Source organism: Malaclemys terrapin, chromosome 2 (assembly GCF_027887155.1).
Source record: "Malaclemys terrapin pileata isolate rMalTer1 chromosome 2, rMalTer1.hap1, whole genome shotgun sequence".
Classification (NCBI taxonomy): domain Eukaryota; kingdom Metazoa; phylum Chordata; order Testudines; family Emydidae; genus Malaclemys; species Malaclemys terrapin.
This window is the reverse complement of record NC_071506.1, coordinates 174264-192179: the sequence shown is the minus strand read 5'-3', so window position 1 is coordinate 192179 and position 17916 is coordinate 174264. Positions and strand designations below refer to the sequence as shown.

At 46.5% G+C, this 17916-nt stretch overlaps 2 protein-coding genes across 2 annotated transcripts in view; one reads left to right on the top strand and one right to left on the bottom strand.

The window, feature by feature from the left end:
- FAM83H (family with sequence similarity 83 member H) overlaps positions 1 to 14537 on the top strand; it is a 55619-nt gene extending 41082 nt beyond the window's left edge. The window contains exons 2-5 of the mRNA XM_054017259.1: positions 4434 to 4897; positions 6566 to 6730; positions 7320 to 7444; positions 8631 to 14537. Coding sequence (XP_053873234.1) covers positions 4448 to 4897; positions 6566 to 6730; positions 7320 to 7444; positions 8631 to 11286 — 3396 coding nt within the window. The 5' untranslated portion in view covers positions 4434 to 4447 and the 3' untranslated portion in view covers positions 11287 to 14537. The remainder of the gene's footprint in view (positions 1 to 4433; positions 4898 to 6565; positions 6731 to 7319; positions 7445 to 8630) is intronic.
- Positions 1 to 17916, bottom strand: part of MAPK15 (mitogen-activated protein kinase 15) — a 158392-nt gene that overhangs the window by 23866 nt on the left and 116610 nt on the right. The window lies entirely within an intron of this gene.

Here is a 17916-nt window from a genome sequence, read left to right as displayed (position 1 = left end):
TAACAAGTGCCTTCAGGATGAAGAAATTTCTTTTAGTAGAGAGCTCTTTAATTTTGCAGAAAAAGGCAGAAAGAAATCCAATAGTTGGCACCTAAAGCCAGACAAATTCAGACTAGAAATAAGAGGCAGATTTTTAAGTGTTACCAATTTTACTTTGGGGTATGTTCATTTATTAGGGTTACTCTTCGGGGGGGCGTGGGGTGTTTGTACTGCTTGTGTCACTTGTGTTCTCATACGGAGCTCTACTTCTCCCTGCTGGAAGTTCCCTCCCAATGGAGCTATCCTGCAGGACCTAGGCTCCCCAGGCTGGGTTCTTCCAGCCCCAGAATCAGACGAACACCCACACACACACACATTAACAGAGCGCTTCTGAGAGCACCGGGTTAATCAGCACTCCCAATCTGACCCCTTATATGTCCCTGGACTCAGTAGGCCGGGTTGAGCAGCATTTCCAAGCTATCACCCTCATCTGCCATGGGCACCGCACCGGAATAGAGCGTGCCTGAGCAGGCTGGGTCAAGCAGCACTTTTAGTCTGCCACTCTCATCTATCCCAGGTTCAGCACGTCACTATCCCCACTTTCACATTACAATTGTTCAGGCAGTAGCCCACTTGATGAGCAAACCCCACAGGATTTTTGGGCGCTGCAGGGATCTTTAGCTTCGGTACGAGGAGCATTGCTGCAGACCAAATGAGGAAGCCAAAAAACACGCACAAGGCGGGGGGAGAGAGAGAGAGAAGCAACTAGCTTAACCATGGAAGTTATTTATTGCCAGGTAATAACCATAGGGGAGCCAAACAAACAACAGTGATAATATTAAATCTAACTTAAATTTGATTATAAAAGTCAGGTTTAGAAAACTATAACTGATCACACAAGTCAGGGTCAGAAGGCTATACCGAGAGAGAGAGAGATGGGTTCTCACCACTCCATGAAGCTTGAATCGATCGGGGCAGGTGGTGGTGATAGCTGAGGGTCCGGAGTGCTGGAGACAGGCAGAGCCCCCAGCACAATCAGTCAGGAGAAGATGAAGTGCCAATGGAACTAGGGTGACCAGATCATCCAGGTCAAATAGCGGGGTGGGGGAGGGGCAGAGGGAAAAAAAAAACAGCGGCAGAGCAAAAAAAACAACACCCCCCCCACCACCATTCCTCTTCCCTCCGCAAGCGCTGGAGGGAGGCCTGGGAGACGCAGGGGGAGCGCGGGGCCGTGGTGAGTGAGTCCGGCCTGGCCCCAAGCGCAGGCAGGACTTGGGCGGTACCTGGAGGGAGAGTAGGCGGGCGGCCCACAGGGCCGGTGGCGGCTGTTCTCCCCACCTGGGCAGCAGGACTTGGGAGCAGCAGCTGCTGCAGCTCCCACTGCTGTGGGGGGAGGAAGCGGCCAAGCACGTGGTGCTTGGCGGCTGTGGCTCTGGCGCCCGCGAACCCCCCGAGCCCGGGCCTGCTGTGGCGACCCAGCACGCACGCTGCGCGCGCCCAGCCCCTGGCCAGTCGCGTCTGGGCTGGCTGCCCAGCTGGTGCAATCCCACGGGCGGCCCCAGAGTGGGGGCAGCAGGTCCCAGCCCCCCTGTCCTGCTCGGGTCCCGCAGGGGAACAAACGGGGCTGCCGATGCCGCCGCCCACGGGATTGCACCAGCTGGGCAGCCAGCCCAGATGCAACTGGCCAGGGGCTGGGTGCGTGCAGCATGCACGCTGGGTCCCCACAGCAGGCCCTGGCTCGGGGGGTTCGGGCCCGGGCACCAGAGCCACAGCCGCCGAGCGCCACGTGCTTGGCCGCTTCCTCCTGCAGCGGCAGTGGGAGCTGCAGCAGCAGCTGCTCCCGACTCCTGCTGCCCAGGTGGGGAGAACCCCCCTACTCTCCCTCCAGGTACCGCCCCGCCCGAGTCCTGCATGCGCTCGGGGCCAGGCCGGACTCACACTCACCCCGGCCCCGCGCTCCCCTGCGTCTCCCGGTCTCCCTCCAGTGCTTGTGGAGGGAGGAGGAATGGTATGCTTGGGGAAGAGGCAGGGATTTGGGGAGGGAGCCAATGGGGCAGTGAGGGAGTGGGCAAGGGGGCAGGGATTTGGGGAGGGATCCAATGGGGGAAGGGTGGGCGGAGTCGGGGCAGGGGGGCGGGGGCACGCAAGCCCTTCCGTGCTCCGGAGCCTTTGCTTGTTTGTCCAGTGTCCCGACCTAACATTGGGGGTAATTAACCATCAGAACAATTTACCAAAGGCTGTGGGTAATTCTCCATCACCTGGAATCTGTAAATCTAGACTGGATCTTTCTAGAAGAGTTGCTCTACCTCAGCCAGGAGTTATTTGGCTTGACGCAGGAATCCCTGGGTGAAGTTCTCTGGCCTTTATTAAGCTGAAGTTCAGTCTAGATGATCAGAATAGTTTTTTCTGCCCTCCCCCAAAGTCTGTCTAGGACATATAACATTCTAGCCACTCTCATCCAGCCATTGACATCTGCACACCTGACAGTAAGAGGACATCCCCAGCATACACAAAACACAAGAGAGACACCCAGCACTGGATTAGGCAATCGTGAGGCCTAGAAACACCATGATAGAGTTCCCTGTGGCTTCATCCCTGCAGCACTATAGCCCCACTCTCATGGTCATAAGGGTCCCCTCACCTTTCCCAGATTGGCAAGAGCTATACTCTGGGTCCCCAATCTCCTCTCCCTCCAGGAGCAGCAGATCTGAAACACCCCACCCCACCCCACCCTTTATGAGCAGCATGGGATCCCTCTCCCTTAGGAGAAAGGGAGGGCAGCCAAAACTCCCACAGTACTTACCTCAGCTACAAGGGTGTCTCTGATTGGGTGGGTGGCCCAGGCCCTTTTTACTCTTCTCTTATTACAGAGAGTTCTCTACTGGCCATTGACAGGGCCCTTGGAACAGTGGGTCTGGGAGTTAATGCTCCAGTGAGAATCATGGGCTAGTTCCACCCTCTCAGAGTCAGGTTCCAGATGCTCTGCAGCACACATAGGCATGTCACTAGTTTAGTTGCTTTTTAGTTACATTTCGAAGCTTTTTGTCCCAACCCAAAGCACAAGCAAGACCCCCCACACACACACACACGACACCACTCTCTCAGACTCAAAGATACAGCTATACCATATACAAGGCAGACAGCAAGACAACATTCCATACACCCACATACTAAGAGACAGAGATAATGCACACACACACCACTACACACCAAACTAGTCTATACTATGATTAGGATAGCTGCCCCGTACCATAAAGATAAACAAGGGACTTAAATTTAGGATCTTCTAACCATCAGCAGAAATTGTGACCCAGACAGACAAAAGTGTGTGTGAATTACACAGACTCCAACATCAAGTAAAGTCCTAATGTAACTCACAACATCAACAAACCACCACCTCCCTACAGTTAGGCTAGAGCAGAGAAGGCAAAGCAGGCCTGCAAAAAAAGGAAACCTGATGTCAATTTCAGGAGCACAGGAGGAAAAAAAAAACACAACAGGGAAAATTACTAAAGAGAACCTAAGCTAATGGACAACTAACCAGTGAGGAAGGTAGGAAAAAAGCTTCCAACAACCATAATCCAAGACTCTGCCCTGAGGTCTGGCTTTATTCTTAAATAAAAGTTTCAGAAGAAGAGTAAATAAAGTGTGAAGGCTAGGTACTAACCTGAGCTTTCCCACCTCCCATCAGATGGGAGAGAAGAGACCATACCTTTCTCTTTAGTAGCCCTTCCTAGCTACTAGAATGTACCCAAGTCCTTCTTGCCAGCTACTCCTACCCGCAGAGGCAGGATGTCTTGTTTCTAGCTTCCTGTAGGCTCCTAATCATGGGCCCTGGTGGCTATTGTTCCCAGTTTTAAAGGATCCACGAACTTGAACAGGTGCACAAGGATGTATGTGTGTATCCTTTCATCCAGTGCAGTTTCACAAACCAATTAATTTAAAAGAGAGACTGATAGTGTGTTTCACTGACATCCAGCTAATACCCAGACAAATTATACTTTCTTTAACAAAAAGTCTAGACTGTTAAAAAAAAAAATCTAACTTTAGAAAGCCTGAAAATGAACAGCTAAGGAATCCTGCTTTATAATCCCTTATCACTCACCGTCATACCTTCCCAATTTACACCATCCTCCCAACCATAATTTTGAACAAATATATGCTAATGTGTCAAAGTAACACATTAGTAGGTGACCATACAATCCCATTTCCTTGCCAAGAGATCAGTTTCCAAGCCACTATAACACTGATATATGCTACCTCACATAATGCAAAAAAAGCTGTATATACAGTAATTACTACCCAGTGCACCTGACATCTGTTCACTGTCTCTCACTGTTTTACCATGCATGATCCCTACACATACCCATTTGGGAGGAGGAAGGTGTCAATGGAGATGAGGGTGATGGTTAATATTGGCTATTAGCTCCCTGCTCTTTATTCCTTTCCTACAGCTCCCCTGCCCCTCATGGCTCGCCGGTCCCAGAGCTCCTCACAGGGGGACAACCCCCTGGACCCTAACTACTTGCCACCCCATTACAAGGAGTATTACCGGCTGGCTCTGGATGTGCTAGCTGAGGAGGGGCAAGAGAATTATCATCGTTTTCTGGATGAAGAAGGAGCCCCTGACTTTCTCTGCAGCACAGAGGTAGAGCACATCACTCAGCATCTCCAGAAGCCCCAGTATGCCAACCAGGAGAGCAGCTGCACGGATGCCATGCATGGCAGTGACATAGATGGATCCTCTGGGACTTATTGGCCTATGAATTCTGACCTTGCTGTCCCTGAGCTTGATCTGGGCTGGCCAATGGTCTTTGGATTCAAGGGTACTGAGGTAACAACTCTGGTGCAGCCACCACCCCCAGACAATCCCAGCATCAAGGAAGAAGCCCGTAGGATGATCCGAGCTGCACAACAGGTAAGATTGAACAAAGGCCAGGAACCAACAGAGCTGAAGGAGATGGGGCAGGATGCAGCAGCTCTGCACTGATTCCCTCTTCTATTCCCTGTGCAAAATTACACTCAGGACCCCTTAGGCCACTCTGACAATTGAAAGGGGCTTTACCGGACTGGAAACAGCTGCCTGAGACTTCCCTCATACAGGGGCCTCCCTAGTTTGTGTAGAGCTGGTGTAAAGGCTCTGCATTGGCATTCCTCCCAGTCCCTGGCATGGGGAGGGAAAGGGAGGGTGTTGGATGCATGGCCAGCATTCACTATACTACAGTTATTCTCTGCTACCAAGAGGCCATAGGAAACTGCATAAGTTAGAGCAGCCCTGAGGCTATGCTACACCGGAGGTTACTCAGGACTCTGCATGGTCTCAGAACATGAGGAGCCCAAAGATGGCTTAAAGACACCTCCCCCGTTGCCAGCTTTAAAGTATATAGGCAATATCTACAGAATGGGGGAATTGTATCTTGGAATGTTGTAAATCCTGAATACGATTGAGGGGGTCACAGTGGAGGCTACTGAACATGAGCTCTCACTGAGACACTGTAGATGTATAAAACGGAGAGAGTGAATGGGTGTAGGGAAGTGACTTTTACATTGATGAATCCAATACTGGAATACTGCATCCAGGTTTAGTGTCGACATTTTAAAAAGGGTGTTGAAAAAGTGGAGAAGATATAAGAAGAACCACAAAAATGATTCCAAGTCTGGAAAAAAAATCTTTACAGTGAGATAAAGGACTCAATCTGTTCAGCTTATCAAAAAGATGTTTAAGAGGTGACTTGATTATGATGTAGAAATATCTTAATGGGGAGAAAAAAACAGCTATTAAAGGTCGCTTTAATTTAGCAAATTGGCTGCAAGCTGAAGACAAATTAAGATTAGAAATAAGGCACACATTTTTAATAGTGATGGTGGTTAGCCATTGGAACAAGTTACCAAGGGAAGTGTTGGGTTCTTCATCTCTCGATGGTTTCAAATCAAGACAGGATGCTTTGCTGGAAGATATGCTTATTCAACCCAAATTATCATGGACAATAGGGGGTAATGGTGAAATTCTCAGGCCTGTGTTATGCAGGAAATCAGACTAGGGATATGTCTACACTACAAGTACTACACGCTATGCTGCTGTAGCACAGACACTTACTACAGCGATATAAGGAGTTTTCCATCGCAGTAGTAAACCCACCCACCCCCTCAGGAGGGAGTAACTAGGGCAATGGACGAATTCTTCCATCGACCTAGCTCATCTACAGTGGGGTTAGGTCAACCTAGCTGTCATGCAGGGCATGAATTTTTTCATAGCTTTGAGTGATGTAGCTAGGTCGACCTGAGTTATAGGTGTAAATCAGGCCTAGATGACCTAATGATTCCTTCCGGCCTTAAAGTGTAAGACTTCTTACTCCAGGGACATGAAGTGAGTCCAGAAGGGGCAGGTGCCAGAGTGGGGCACAGAACAGGTCCAGCGGGGCAGGTGCTGTCAGGGTAGGAGGAAGAAATGCAGCAAGTACAGCAGAGGCAGATGCTGGGGTGGGAGGGACTGTGCTGTAAGCAGCTGCAAGTGAATGCTCATATACAGGGATGACGCAGGCAGGCCTAAAATTTGACTGTCCTTATCTCACTATCTCTCCCACAGGTGGTAGCTATAGTGATGGATGTTTTCACAGATGTGGATCTGCTGAGTGAGGTGCTGGATGCTGCTGCCCGCAGGGTCCCTGTGTATATCCTCCTGGATGAAATGAACTCCCAGCTCTTCCTAGACACAGCTGCTAAGTGCAAAGTCAACCTCAACTATGTGGAGGTGACCTGGGCGGGTTCACTGCTGGGATCCTATGGTCTGGTCCTGAGGAGCTGTGGGGGGGAGCTACAGGGCTGATGGATGTCAGGGGCCAGAGGAGAAAGAAGTTATCTCAGTAATGAGGGGGGAATAAAGGTGGGAGGCAGCCTGTGTAGTGTCATGATGAGACACTGTAGCTCAGGGGTGAGCAAAGTACAGCCCGCGGGCTGGATCCGGCCCATCAGGGCTTTGGATCTGTCCCACAGGATTGTCACTCCCGTGGCGCCACGGGCCCCGCGCCGCTGCTGGAAGCAGACGGCACCATGTCCCTGTGGCCCTTAGGGGAGTGGGGGCAGAGGGCTCCGCGCACTGTCCTTGCCTCTAGGTACCGCCCCCCCACAGCTCCCATTGGCCGGGAATGGGGAACCCTCGGGCCAAAAAGTTTGCCCACCTCTGCTGTAACTGAACAGAAAGGCAAATAGAGAAGCTAGTGCTGATGTTATGGGAGAGATGGGTATGAAGAAGTGAGCTAATGGGGGAACGGAGGGGGGGGGAGTGCAAGAGCAGCTGCTGCCCTTGGAAGTCACTGCCTCATCTCTCCGCTGGTTTGCAGTTCCTGAGGGTCCGGACGGTTTCTGGCCCCACCTATTACTGCCGCACGGGGATGTCCTTCAAAGGGCATGTGAAAGAGAAGTTCCTGTTGGTGGACTGCATGGTGGTGCTAAGTGGCAACTACAGGTGAGGGGATGCAGGGAGGGACTGCAGATTGGCATAGCCCTGTCTCTGTTAGGAAGAGTTGCTGGTGAGAGGGGGTACTCTAACGATGACAGTTACAACTAAACATCAGTGGCAAGGTTGTATCCCTTAAACTCAATATTGGCGCACAATGCACTATTATTCCAAGGGATAATATGTAATTCTGTAGCTAAGGAAACTACAGAAATCTAAAGCCAAGCTTGTTTCATATCCAGGACATAAAATGTCTGTACAAAGGTTAGTAACTGTTACAACTAATTTAAACACTCAAAATCACTGCAGACACCAGCATTGCTAGGGACATTAAGTCCAAATACCATCTGGCTGAAGCCACAACATAATCAGCCCGGACTTAGTCATGTCAGTGACTGTGTCCTGAGAAAACATAGTCAGGTTTTTAAAATATTGTTTTATTTCAGCCCAGCATCAAACCTAAGTGTTGTCATAGAATAATTAAAGTTGCTAAAAAGATGGGTAGGTTATTAAAATCAGCATCTAGTTACAAGTATGGGAGTGACTATTGCATACTGTTAATATATGGAAGTTACTATGTCAATGCCTGTGTTATACTTCTGAGCTTAGATAGTATGCTGTTTTCATCAGATTGACCTAAGTGCTTTTGGTACTCAAGTGAGTGGCCCCATATTAAAAACCCAGATAAGGGAAATCATTACCTCATCGAGGCAGGGAGCATGCTGTGTGGATCTTGGTGGAGAGAGTGAGATAGTACTTGTGAAGAATGGGGTGCTCTTGCTTGCAGGGGAGTCCTTGTCTCAGCGCTGTACAGGTGGGTACTTTATTTACAAATAAAAAGTATGTATTAAAATAACTTTAAAATATTTAATTTAAAAAAATTCAGCACAGAGCAGTCATATTAGCATATTTTACCATAACCCTCATCCTCCTTTCCCCCATCTCCTCTGTGGTTACTACTTGGTATGTTAGATCTCTCAGTTTAGAACGTGAGCCTATTAGTGCTGGAACTGACTGATGCCCAATAATCAATAAGTGTTAATCGGGGGAACACTTGTGGGCAGTAGAAAGCTGCCAGAGTAGTACTTGGTGCTAGTAGAAGGCTAGACTCAGTGCATGGTGGATGTGAAGTGGTGCCACTGATTTGACACATCAGAAGCTAACTACATCTCATCTTTTCTGTATCTTGGTACAGTTTTATGTGGTCCTTTGAGAAGATTCATCGAAGCATCGCTCACATCTTCCAAGGGGAGCTGGTGTCCAGCTTTGATGAAGAATTCCGAATTCTCTTTGCACAGTCAGACCCTCTCATTCCTCCAGCCAATGTCTTGGTGAAGGCAGAGAACCCATTTACCATGGCCCCCTTTGGCAACAATATGCCCTTCTTTCCAAAGAAACCACACCTGCTGTTCCAGAGGGATGACAATGTCTTTCCACCCTTCATGGACAGAGTTGATCCAGACAGATACTTCTTGTCAGCCTTCAGACGGGATGAACTGATGCGCCATACTATGGAGGGGTCAGCAATGCGCATGTATTCTAAGAAGGCAGAAATGGAGAATTCTCAGATAGATCCTGTCAGAGGTTTATTCCGCTCCAAGCAGTTAGAGCTGGATTCCTTTAAGAGACACAGCTTTGCTGAAGGAACCTTTGAAAACTTTTCTTCTTCAAAGCAGTGTTCTAGGCAGATGTTCATGAACAATCTGGATGACTTTAAAATGCAATCCAGTCACTTTCAAAAGGACCAGTTCTACCAATATCAATTTGAACATCCCCATGCTTCCAGCAGGCCTCAGGGGTTCTTTGAGCGAATACGAGGTGGTAGGCCAGGATTCAATGAACTGGAGGACTATGCACAGGGCCCCAGATATCCTGAACTTGAATCCCACTTCCCACAGGAGGGTTTCCCCTTAAGGCTAGATTATGAGCCTTCAAATTCTTCTAGGGAAGTGAGGCATGGTTCTGACCAGGTGAACCCTGCAGGGAATGGCCCACTAGGGCTGATGTCACTAAGGAGGCAAAACATAGGGCAGAAATTCATGTGCCAGACATCCCCCACACAGAAGCAGAGCCTGGAACAACGACTGTTTTTACAAGACCAGGACCCAGATCAGGACAAGAAGACCCAGGAAAATAGAACAGGTTTGCGTAACTGGAGGATTTCTTCATACCTGAGTGGATACCAGTCTGAACCAGGAGACGAAGGCATCCCAATGCCCATGGAATCAGAGTCATATAATGATGTTTTGAGCCTTGGAGAGCCCCTCACAAAGTACCCCAGTGACCTGATCCCATCTTTCAAGTCTCCTATGTCATTTAATAATAAATCATTGGGAATTGAAAGTGCCAAAGAGTCAACAAGTACTGAGAGAGCAGGCGAGGAGACCTCCCTTATGAAACAGGATTCCTTTAGGTCCAGGATAAATCCTTTGATCCAGAGGAGCTCAAGGCTCAGATCTTCTTTGATTTTTAATGCCGCCAATTTAGATCAGCAGAATATGACAATGGAGAAGGTTCAGATGATCCAAAAGGAGCAAATGTCCAATGAGATTACAAAAGACAATGAAACTATAAAGGCAACCACCTCTTCTAAAGTAGCAGAACTTTTAGAGAAGTACAAAACTGTGGGCAAAGACATAGAGAGTGCTACAGTTAGTCACACCAAAGCTGTTTCCAGTTTTCTACAGGAAGAATCTCAGAATGCAGAGAAAAAATGTACCAAATCCGTGCAATACAAGATCCTGGAGAGTAGGGTGCTAGACTCAAAAGAATCCTTCAGTAGTTACAAGATGCACATGGAGTCTGAGAAACAGTTTGGTATGTCTCCTTCAGCCACCCAGCTCCTTGACACACTGAGTAAAGATCCTATAACAAATATTAGCAGCAAAATGGAAAAACTATCTTCTCGGTTCTATTCCACAGACAGCAAACCTGCTCTTCCAATGAAGGAGAACCTGATATTGGTAGGAAACACTCAGAAGCTTGCTCTGCCAGAGAACAGGGAGAAACTGACATTCAAAAGAGACACACAGGAACTAGCTGACACAGAATTCAAGAAACTGCAGGCTAGGATAAGCACCACATCGATTCCTGAAAGTTTATCCAAGAATCAAGGGTCTGACAGCTCTCTCAATAAATCCGAGGAAGAGGGTGCCAAACAGGAACAGAGTCCACTGGAATTTTTTAGGAAAGGGTCGCTACGGTTGAAACAATTGCTGAATCCAAAGGGTGATAAGAAATCAGAGGAAGAAACCAATCTTGAGAGTGGAAAGTTTGACAAGCAGACCATGAGCCTTAAACGATCTTCCAAGGGGGATTATCAGGAAGTGATGGAGGAAGAGAAATCCCAAAGGATCACAACAGCACCTGCTCTCAAAAGCAACCAGCCATCTCAGACCAGGTTTGCTTCTTCCACGGCAAACATCCTATACAGCAGCAACCTCCGTGATGACACAAAGGTGATTCTGGAGCAAATTTCCGCCAACAGTCAGAAGAACAGAGCTGAGCTGGCCAAGCAACTACCATCCACAAGTAATCCTGATCTTACCAAGTCTACCAGCAGTTTGGAATATAAAGGTGAGAAGGAGAAAAGCTGCAACATTAGCAGGTCAGAAAGTTTTGGGAGCCATAAGAAGACTCTTCAGAGGCAACCATCAGAGGACAGAGATACCCTTCTGAAAAAGATGGAGAATATGCGAAAGGAGAAGCGGGTGTATAGTAGGTTTGAGGTCTTCTGCAAGAAGGATGAACAACCAATTCAGAATGATGAGGAATATGACACAGATGCCAAAGATAAGAAAATGGGGAAATTCATGCCCAAACTCCTGGGGACCTTCAAAACCAAAAAGTGACCTTAGAAATGCTGCCTAAATCCCAACTCCAGGGGTGGAATTACTGTCTGTCAATGGAGAGAGGGGAGGTTACGCTTCAGTGATGGACACTAGTAACATGCTGAATACTCCTTCATGTTGTTGAGTGGGCAGTTGTGCAACACTGGCCTCCTACAGCATGATTTCCTCATACAGTTAAATGGTGAAAGGCAATTTTACTGCAATAGGATCCAAATTATAAAAAAAATTAAATCAACAGATTGTTTAAAACAAAAATAAAGTGGAGTCTGTTTATCATCTGCACAGGGAAGCTCCTCAGCAGACAGAACAAGCTTGCTATTATTCGGGGAGGGGTGAAACTATAATGCAAAGCTCTGCCGTGAGCCAGGGAAGTCCGTACTTCTCATTTACAAGAACAATACTGATTTTTGGATATTTCTCAGGTTGTGGTCCATTTTTTCCTCATATGTGGTACCAGGAGGATCTTTGACAGTTTCCAGGAGCAAGATCTTGCAGTAAATTCTTTGCCCTTACCTGTAGTTACGACCCTGTCCATTGGCACATGTCCAGCTTTTATACTTAGCATTGTATAACCTTATGGGTGTTTTTAAATATAGTTGGAAATATTATTGCTTTAGAGGGGGAGGCATGAGCAGGCAGCTGGAAGGCAGCAGCAGAGGGAATTTGCGTGCCATGCTGGGATAAAGAGGTGTCTCTAGTTTAAATTAGCCAACCTAGTAGTGCACTGAATCAAGCCTGTACAATGCAGCCTTCGTCAAGCAGAATCTTCCTTGAGGGTATACCGCCAAGAAGAGGTGTTTTGTCTCAGGGAGGGATTTGTAGCAGAGGATAAGCCATTTCAAGTGTTAGCAGGTTCCCTCATTGTGATGACAGGAGAGGGAGGAGGGGTTCAGACAAAAGGAGGAAATAACTGAGCTTTACTGTAACTTATCTTTTCTTAAAGCTCAGCAATGTTTTTTTCTTACATAGATTTCTTTCAGGTGTTTGGTACCAGGCCTGGCCCAGACCAGTCTGTATGGTTCATACTGTGGTATTGGATTGTCTAGCAGGACAGTGAGTGGAGGGTGGGTGTCAAAAAGAAAGAAGAGGGTTGTACATAAGGTTTGCTGCCTTTGGTCTGTTGTTCTTCAGCCTGAGACTCTCTCTCTTAGGCAACACAGCAGCAGTGGCAATGGGTCTCAATACTGGAAATTATATCTGACCGTATATTTTTATCTGTGTGCCTAGAGATACAAATAAACACATTTGGTAAATTAAAAAATAAATGCATAAAAAGTCACAGCAAGCTCAAGTCCTCAGCTGGCAAGGCAGCATAGGAGAACATCTTATGGGCTGTGGGAAGAGAGAAATAACTCTTTTGAAAATAGGCAACAAGACTTTTGAGAATCAGGTCTGGCCACCTTCCCTTACTCCACATGACTGCCAGAAACTCAGTTCCCCATTACAACTATGGCTCCCTCCCAGCCTCAGAGGTTGGGCGTTTACCAACTGTAACTGTGGAAAGAGAACCAATTCTCTTATTGGAAGTGGCTGCCTTACTCCTTTGGACTGTGTTTCTAACAAGGGGAGGCAAAAGATATAAGGGCTGAGGCCTAACTCATGCATGTCAGCTGCTCCTTAGTTCCCGCAACAACAAGCAAGGTGGAAAGTCAAGCAAAAACAAAAAAGCCACATCTACAAGACAGTTATCAAATGATCCTAAAGGACTGGGCAGACCATCTCTTCCTCTCCTGTGTCCTACACTGAAGAGTCTTTTCCATCCCTATCTGAAGAATCTCTCCCAACTTTCCAGCCCAGCTCATGTTTCACCTGGTGCATATGTTGTGGGTAGGAAGTAAGTGCCCTTACTTTGAACTATCCTTCTGAGTTTTCCTGCTAACGCCAGTGAGATTGAGACACAGCTGATGCCCCTTCCATGATCACTAGGACTGCAAGTTTGTCACAGCAGGAAAAAAAAGTCATGTATTGTGCTTTTCCTATTTGTCCATGACTTTTTTTCTGTGTCCACAACTCATACTGAAGTGGCAGCTCATGCAATTCCTGTCCCATGGGGGTTTGGGCTTGGCTGTCTGCTCTGCACGAACTGGGTTACAAACCTGCTCAAATTTGACCTGCCAGACCCTCCATCATGACTGGGTGGGAGAAGGGCGAGGGAGAAAACGTAAATGAATGGCATTTTGCCCGGGTGGACTGGGCTACAGAACCGCTCAGGTTTGGCCTGCCAGACACTCTATCATGACAGAGCAGTCAGGCCAAACCTAAGCAGTGCTGCGAACCAATGTGCCTGGTTGCAATGCCAGGAGCAGGGCAATGGGCCCAGAACCGTGGGACACAGGAGCTGCTGCTGTAGGGTGAGCACAGGGTGCCAGGTCCAGTGCTGTGGGACAAAGGAGCCAGATGTGGGGTGATTGTGGGGTGGGCTCTCTCCGCAGTGGCTCCCACCAGCTTCCCTTCTACACTCAGCCAGGATTAGGATTGCAGTGCTGGGGTGGAGGGTACTGCTGCAGGTGGTTGGTGCCCCCTTGGTGAGGCAAACAGGAGGGCATTTTTTTAAATAAAAAAAAACCAGATTTATTTTTATTTTTGATAAAAAAAAAGTTGAAATAAAGCTGCAGCCCTAATGAACAACTACCAGGGCTGGAGCTGCAAGCTCACCAACCGTGCTACAGGTATGTGGATGACAGGTAGGGGAAGGGCCAGCAGTTGACAGTAGTTTTATTTGTGTCTTAAAGAATTAAAGTTTTCAAGATGCCTAGCTGTCATGCTAACAGCACTATATAAATTAATTAAATTTTCAGTGACAAATGGTGGTTATTTTATTGGTGGCTGGAAGCAGTGTCAAATGAAGCCCTGTGTGGCTGGATTTCCCAATTTTAAGAATGGGTTCTTCAGGAAGCTTCACAAGTGATGATTGAAATCTCCAGTGATCAAGAGTATATATTATTTCTAATTTGAACAGTTCAATTAGACATAAATATATTAGCAAAAGAAATGAGCAGAGAAATGGGGAGGAGCTGGCCAAATACACAATAAGGAGCCTAAAGGGCAGTTTTAAATTTACTCCATGTTGCAAATAATACTAGGAGGAAGATGGCACAAAAGTTCATACAGTAGAACAGAAGTCTTGTTCCTGTACAGAGCTCCATCTCTTTTCTTATTCAGTTTCTTGCTACTGTTATATATTAAGAGAATGCTATCTAAGCAGTTCTGTATATTGTGGTGCATAAAATAAACAAATTAATTTACTAAAACACTGTGTTGGAGTCAGATTTCACACACAGAATTGGTTAATGAAGCACAAGATGGTGAGCTGAATGCTGTAGGTGAGATGAGGGAGGCAAGGATGTCAAAGCCAGGCAGGCAGTGAGTCGGAGGGTCACAGATTACCTGACCTGTAAATATTTTCCATTTGTACTTTCTTTCCCCAAATAAAAAGAGATTGTTAAAAAGAAAAGAGCCTCGGTGAAGTGTGGCTAATACCAAGAGAAAAAAATAAAAACAGCATGACACATTCTACACCAGGGATCTCAAACTCAAATCACCACGAGGGCCACATGAGGACTGGTACATTGGCCCCAGGACCACATCACTGAAACCTTTTCATACAATGATACAAAAGTATAGTCAAAAATGAAAAAAAATGAAGAGTAATATAGTAAAGTCAATGTATTAAATTTTTAAAACTGTAATGCAAATAGTCAGTGCTAATTTTGACAGTCATTTCATTTTTGGCCACTTAGCTGGCAGTGTTTTGGAACAACCAGAGCATCAATATTAGGTTTGATATCCTGAGACGAAACCAATCTCAGTGTTGCTTGCAAATGTTCATCAGTGAGCCTTGACCTTAACACAGATTTGTTAATCTTCATGGAAGAGAAAAACTGTTCACATATATATGTACTTCCAAACATTGCCATTACCCTTGCGGAAGCAGAGAATAACATGGGAAATCTTTCTTGTCAAAGAAACCGTTAGAATACTGGAATTCCAACGTTTTTATACTTCTGCTTCAAAATGCTATCACACTGAAGCTCCACTAACTCCATCTGCATTTCCTCTGCAACATTGTCAATGTCCACAGCAAATGATGTGGAAAAAAGTTGAAAATGTGGTTCTGTTACCTGGGGTTCTTTCAACCCAAAGCTCTTAGTAACTTTTTCTCTGTGCGCGGTGGTGTCAGGAAATAAATCAGGGGAGACACGGCCGTCCGACTGATAGATGGCTGGCACAAACAGGACAACACAAGAGTGCTTTCACTTAAAGCTAAACTTTACTAAGGTTACATCTACACTACTCGCCGGATTGGCGGGTAGCGATCTATCTATTTGGGATCGATTTATCTCGTGTAGTGTAGACGCGATAAATCGATCCCCGATCGCTCTCCCGTCGACTGCTGAACTCCAGCTCGGCGAGAGGCGGAAGCAAAGTCGACTGGGGACCCGCGGCAATTGACCCCGCACCGTGAGGGCGCGAGGTAAGTCAAACTAAGATACGTCAACTTCAGCTACGCTATTCTCATAGCTGAAGTTGCGTGTCTTAGGTCGATCCCCCTCCCATTGTAGACAGGCCTTAGTATCAAGCACTTACACATGTCTGCAACAGGTTAGTAAAACGCCCCCAACCCTTGATAATTACCGAAGCTGAGTGTGGCTCTCGGGTGGCACAGCAGCAGCCCATCTGCCGGTGGGGAACACAAACTGCATCCAGAGGGAGAGACCAGTCCCACTACCTCAAACATTTTCCCTTTATTTATACATAGTAATACAATAACATGTCCCTTAAAGAAAACTTGTTAAGCAAACAGTTTCAATGGTCCAGCAAGAGGTTTCCTTCTGATTATTGATTAACCAGGTGTGGTATTTTCCCCGAGTTTGCAGCCTTGAGACTCTGTTAGACACATTCCTGAGCATATCCTGCTCTTCTAAAATACACCTCTACCCCGATATAACGCTGTCCTCAGGAGCCAAAACATCTTACTGCGTTATAGGTGAAACCGCTTTATATCGAACTTGCTTTGATCCGCCGGAGTGCGCAGCCCTCCCCCCCCCCCCCCAAGCACTGCTTTACCACATTATATCCGAATTAGTGTTATATCAGGTCGCGTTATATCGGGGTAGAGGTGTACATGTATCAGCAACTTCAACACAATTCTTATCAGGAAGGACACGGGGTCAAGCTGCCCTTTCTGTGGCACCCCAAAACCCCTCCCCTCCTGCCTTGGTCAAGCTGAGGCTGCTGCATGGCCACTTTACAGCCTGCTGACTTGGCTGCTTTTAGCAATAAGCCATAGAGGTTTCAGGCACTTAACTGGTTTGCCAAAATCTCCCTGTACAATTCAAGTGCCTTGAAATCTTTAAACCACATGTCAAACTGTTTGTATAAGTTAGAAATGATATCTGCATATTCTTTCAAGGATTTGGGTTCAACTCTTCCTAAGGAATTCAGAGTCGAGAAATGGACCAAATTGCCAGCAGTCAGCTGTTTCCCCCACAAAGTAAGCTTAACTTTGAATGACTTAACACTGTCATACATCTGTGTTATCACCTGTTTTCTACCCTGAAGCTTTAAGTTTGGTGCATTCAGGTGATCAGTTACATCTGTTAGAAAAGCAAGGTTGCAGATAAAAGTGGAATCAACAAGCTGTGGAACCTCCTTGTTTTTCATTTTCATGAAGGCATCAAAAAACATTTCCATGACTCAGCCATCTAACTTCAGTGTGATACAGAAGTTCCCCATATTCGCTGTCCATACTTGCTAGAAAAGAAGTGAACTGTCTGTGATTCAGCCCTTGTGCACGTATAAAATTAACGGTTTTAACAACTACATCCATAACTTCCTTCATTTGTAGACTTTTACAACACAGGGCTTCTTGGTGCAAAATACAATGTATACTGGTGAAGTTAATTCTTGGTATATTGAGGCTGTTCAGTTTGGTCTTCAATAATCCAACCACACCAACGTTTTCAGAGCACATTGATGGCGCACCGTCCGTAGCCAAAGATAAGAGTTTGTTCCATGGCAGCGCAGCTTTTTCAATGCACTCGTCTAGTCCTTGAAATATGTCACATCACGTTGTGGTACTCTTCGGTGGCACTAAGTCTAGCAATTCTTCAATTATATTCAAATTACAATCCACACCTCTAATGAACACTGCACATTGTGCAGTATCTGATGCATCTCTACTCTCAGCAAGAGCAATTGAAAATGCTTCGAAGTCTTTTGCCATTTGAATCAATTGTTTTTGCACATTATCTGCTAAATCCATTGTCCTGCAGGCAATTGTATTGGAAGACAAGCTTATGCCTTCAAAAACTTTCTTCCTATCAGGACATAAAATTTCGCTGGCCTTCACAAGACATTCTTTTATGAATAGGTCTTCTGTAAAAGGTTGCAATGATTTAGCTATCATTCGCTTATCACAAAACTTGCTCTTACTGAATCTTTGCTAGACTTGTTAATCTCCTAAAAGAAATTTCTTTGCTTGGCAAATGCCGCTTTAAGTTGCCGAACTTTTTCCTCTCGGATTTTTCCAGTGAATGCATCATATTTTTCATGGTGTATCATGTCATAGTGCCGACGCATGTTATACTCCTTGGGAACAGCACTGTTTGCTGACAAATAAGGCATTGA